This window comes from Triplophysa rosa, linkage group LG20 (genome assembly GCF_024868665.1).
Source record: "Triplophysa rosa linkage group LG20, Trosa_1v2, whole genome shotgun sequence".
Classification (NCBI taxonomy): Eukaryota; Metazoa; Chordata; class Actinopteri; order Cypriniformes; family Nemacheilidae; genus Triplophysa; species Triplophysa rosa.
The window spans coordinates 10,779,538-10,783,631 of NC_079909.1; the positions used below are offsets into that span (position 1 = coordinate 10,779,538).

At 38.9% G+C, this 4,094-nt stretch overlaps 1 protein-coding gene across 1 annotated transcript in view; it reads right to left on the minus strand.

Moving 5' to 3' along the window:
- The window catches only part of synpra (synaptoporin a), a 22,439-nt gene extending 20,454 nt beyond the window's left edge, over positions 1–1,985 (minus strand). The window contains exons 1-2 of the mRNA XM_057361463.1: positions 1,815–1,985; positions 1,608–1,673 (exon numbers count right to left, since the gene is read on the minus strand). Coding sequence (XP_057217446.1) covers positions 1,608–1,673; positions 1,815–1,832 — 84 coding nt within the window. The 5' untranslated portion in view covers positions 1,833–1,985. The remainder of the gene's footprint in view (positions 1–1,607; positions 1,674–1,814) is intronic.
- Between the last annotated feature and the right edge of the window lie 2,109 nt (positions 1,986–4,094).

The window sequence follows — 4,094 nt, forward strand, 5'->3', positions numbered from 1 at the left end:
AGAGAGAGAGAGAGAGAGAGAGAGAGAGAGAGAGAGAGAGAGAGAGAGAGAAAAGCCTCTGTGTGACCAAAAGTGATTAAGATTGCGTGTTTCCCCGGTGATAAGCTTCTCGTTTTTGCAGAGGACACTTCAAATGGAGAGCGGGGAGATACATTTCCTCAGGAGAAGATGCATAGCTTTCCTCCTATTCCTCAGCATTCAATTGCAATAATTATCCAAAATGGCATTGCCACTTATGCCTGCTCCACATTTGCATAGCTTAGAGCCATTTGTGCTTGTTGTTTGGAGTCGCTTATTTTTCACCTGCTTATAAATTCTGAAAATAGAAAAGGGGTCTGGAAGAGCATTTGAGCTTTTGACTGTGTATTTTTTTATAGGACTGCTACTACTACTAACATCCACTGACAAGCTTAGTAGTTGCATACATTTATGCTACCAAACCTCTACTCTGTTTTATTCTATTTTCAATTCTATACAAGAGATGTAAAAATTTCATCAGAAAGCCAATCTGTACATGTCAGAACATAGGAATCTTGACATTGGAGAGTCCAGCAGCCAAGCAGGTTTTAACTTAATAGTTGGTGACTCATGCTGTACATACAGTTAAGTACAGTGCAACAACTTGAACGATTTCAAGTACTCTCCACAAACGTCTTTACATGTGTCAATGACATAATTTTACTTGAAAAATGGTTTCCTGAAAGCTTTGCTGAATGTGACTGAATGTACGGTCATTTACCATTTAGTAGCAGAAAGAAAACTAACTGTGAATCAATATGCATCGCTTGAAATCTAAGCATACAATCTTTAAGATGTAGCTGTAAAGCCTCAGGCCAGAAAAGATTTACAGACAGCCACGCATACAGTAGACAGAAGCAGGACATGTCCGGAAAGATCACATACTTTTTGTTCTGAGACTCATCAACTAGATTATGTCAGAGTGCTACGGTGACATCAAGTATAAGTCAAACACAAATGCTCCATACACTCTTAACTGTTTAGGCACAGTTAGGCTATACAGACTCCATCGAAAGGATGTTGAATTGCTTTAGTCATTGAGGGGTTAACATTCATATCGTTCACAATTTTTCTTTAATCATCCTATAATTATATGGGGGGGGGGGGTAAGTCTTTGTTGCTGTTACACAGGTCTATTACTGACAAAGTCTGTCACTACTACACAGGTTTCAATGATCCTAATACAGCAAACAGGGTGTTCCGTTACTCACACACTTATCAAGACACGTTATGCAAGCATGCTTGTCTTCCTTTACATTGCTTGCACTGCACCAATGTCAGTAGTGTGAAGAACAATACACATCTAATACATTTACTTATGATGCATCATTTAAACGTTTAATAAAAATGACACACTTAAACAAATCTTAAATATGCACCAATTGCTTTAACCTATGTATAAATGCGCAAAGAGTCTCATAGGCTAAATATGACTGAGCCACATTTAATTATTCAAAACGCACGAGAGATTATAAAGATCACATTTTCCTTCACACATAGCCCAACTGGACCAAGTTTATTGAGACAAATGAGAAAAGTAAAGAAAGAGAGTCAGAGAAAGGTAAAACTCGTGCTTTGCGCACACTTACCCATTCCAAAAGACGGATAAATCCCAACGGTAATTTAAGCACTTGAAATGTCCCGAGTGACACAATCTATAAATATATAAATAAATGTGATCAAGAACGCCATTTATTAGAGTTTGACTGTTTTGCAACAGCATGTAAATGTTCAACATTTCTCGTCATTGCGGTTTGATATTGTTAATTGCGCAAACAATGGGGACTAATTCCTACCTGGTTAGCGGTTTCCATTTTTGAGATAATTGCGCTGGTGACTAGAGTAGGTCAAGACCAAAACAACGCTGAATGAGTGATGTGCCAGGGTTCAGGCACAGAAAGTGCGGGATCGGCTCTGATCGCCCCTCCATACGGAAAGAGCCGAGCGTCTTCGTAATGAATCGTCCCTTCACTTGACACAGCAGTTAGCCTTCGGCATGAATCGCTAATTCGAACGAAAAGAGATGAGAATTTTCGGAAATAAGAGACGCTCTGGAGCTACACGGAGACAGTTTTGCACGATATTGAAGCCTAATTGCAATTTATTTTAGCACTATAATAGTTTTTGTTTGGGAGGAAGGATCGTTTTTGTCTTATAGCAAAACAAATCTTTTTTTATAGGTGACCACTGACCACATCACACAGCCAGGTGTCCACACTCATCGCACCCCATGACTCTCTTGGGCTGAGACAGCAGAGACCACCTGCAGAAAAAAGAGGGAATTTGCTGCTTTGGTATATCGGAATAACAACCCTGCATATCCCTCACACAAAAAAGTCTATCTTGGTGTGTTAGACAATATATAATTATTCAATTTAATACAGGCCTATGTGTCAAAGGTTAAACAAACATGTTCAGTATTCACACAGGCAACTTTTCAAATTAAGCATGCATATTTTCCGAGTTTGACAATATCTCATAATTCAATTTAATTATATTAGGTTCTTTTGTCAGTCGCTTTATTGTTTTCCTCACTCTAAGTCACTTCGAATAAAAACATCTGCTAAATACCCAAATTAAATGTCATTTAAAGGATCTGCCAAAATGGGTAGTGTAAACTGAACAGGATTCCATCATCCACAACTCATTTTTTTTTACAAATCAGACTTTCTATTTCTGCTGATTGTGTAACAAATTTTACTTTCCTGTAGTGCAATGGTTAGAGCATGGCTCTAGCAACGCCAAGGTCGTGGGTTTGAGGGATTGCACATACCCAGAAACAAATGTATAGTATAATGCAATGTAAGTGCATACATGTCTGCCAAATGCATAAATGTAAACGTAAACCAATTTAGAGACATTTTTAGTAGCCGCTAACACTAGGTGGCAGTTGGATGGTTGTCACACAAACCAACACAAGAAAGCTACCAACCAAAAAAACCTGTAATTGAACATAACTTCTTGCATGTGGTTGCTCAGTATGGATGTAATCTCCAGCAGTATTACATTTTCTCTAATTGTACTTTTAATAGATGTTGATGTTAATTTCAGTGCTCCTGTAGCTTAGTTGGCTGGTAGAACATGATGCTGGCAATGCCAAGATAATTAGATGGATTCACAGGGAACATGCAAACAGATCACATATATACTTTACATACGCGGGTAAAAGCATCTGCCTAATAGACAACCATTAATTTACTAACAACAGCATACAGTGCAATCATTTGAAGCACCTGTGTGATACAGTGACATGCACATTGCGTTATGCAATACCACTTTATTACACCGCCATACTGCCTCAGGTTCAGCAGAATGAAATCTGAATGTGTGGTGGCACCTTGCCACTCGTCGTCAGTCCTAATTTCTGTGCCTGGGAAGAGGCCAGATGTGGCCTGACTGGCATCTGGAGAAATCTCTGCACAATAGAACAGACACAAGCCCTGGGAATGAACATGCCTGATTGAGCGACCTGGGGAACATTCAACACCATTCTATTTCACACTGCTGCGTGTTCGCCAAGGATTTACGGCGGTGGCAACTAAGACAGTCATTTAACGTGCATTGAGAGTCTGAGAGGCAGAGCACAGCTCTCAGAACAATTACAAAATGGCTGGATCACATCCTCCAGTTGCGCCAGCAGTTGCCATGTTGAATCAACTTAAAACTCCCACACAGCAAAATCAGCAGTGTTAAAAAAGGTCAAATTAACTCCCACAGTGTACAGTACATATAATCCACACTTCGATAGTGTGGATTATATATACACTTTTTAGTGTTAATTTGTCCTTTTTAACACTTGCGATTTTGCTGTGCACTGTAAAATTGGTTCAGTATGCATGCAGATGAAATGCACCTGAGGGTTTTCACCTTTTGCTGTAGTTTTAATAGTTCTTATATTGCCGTGGTTGTGTATAGATGCAAATACACTGTAAAAAAATGAATGATCAAATAAGAATAAATGTTGGCGTAAGATATATATATTTAAATGATTTGTATGCCATGCCATGTAAAGTAATAGTTCACCCAAAAATGGAAAATTCTGTCATCATTTACTCACCCTCTTGTCATTCCAATCC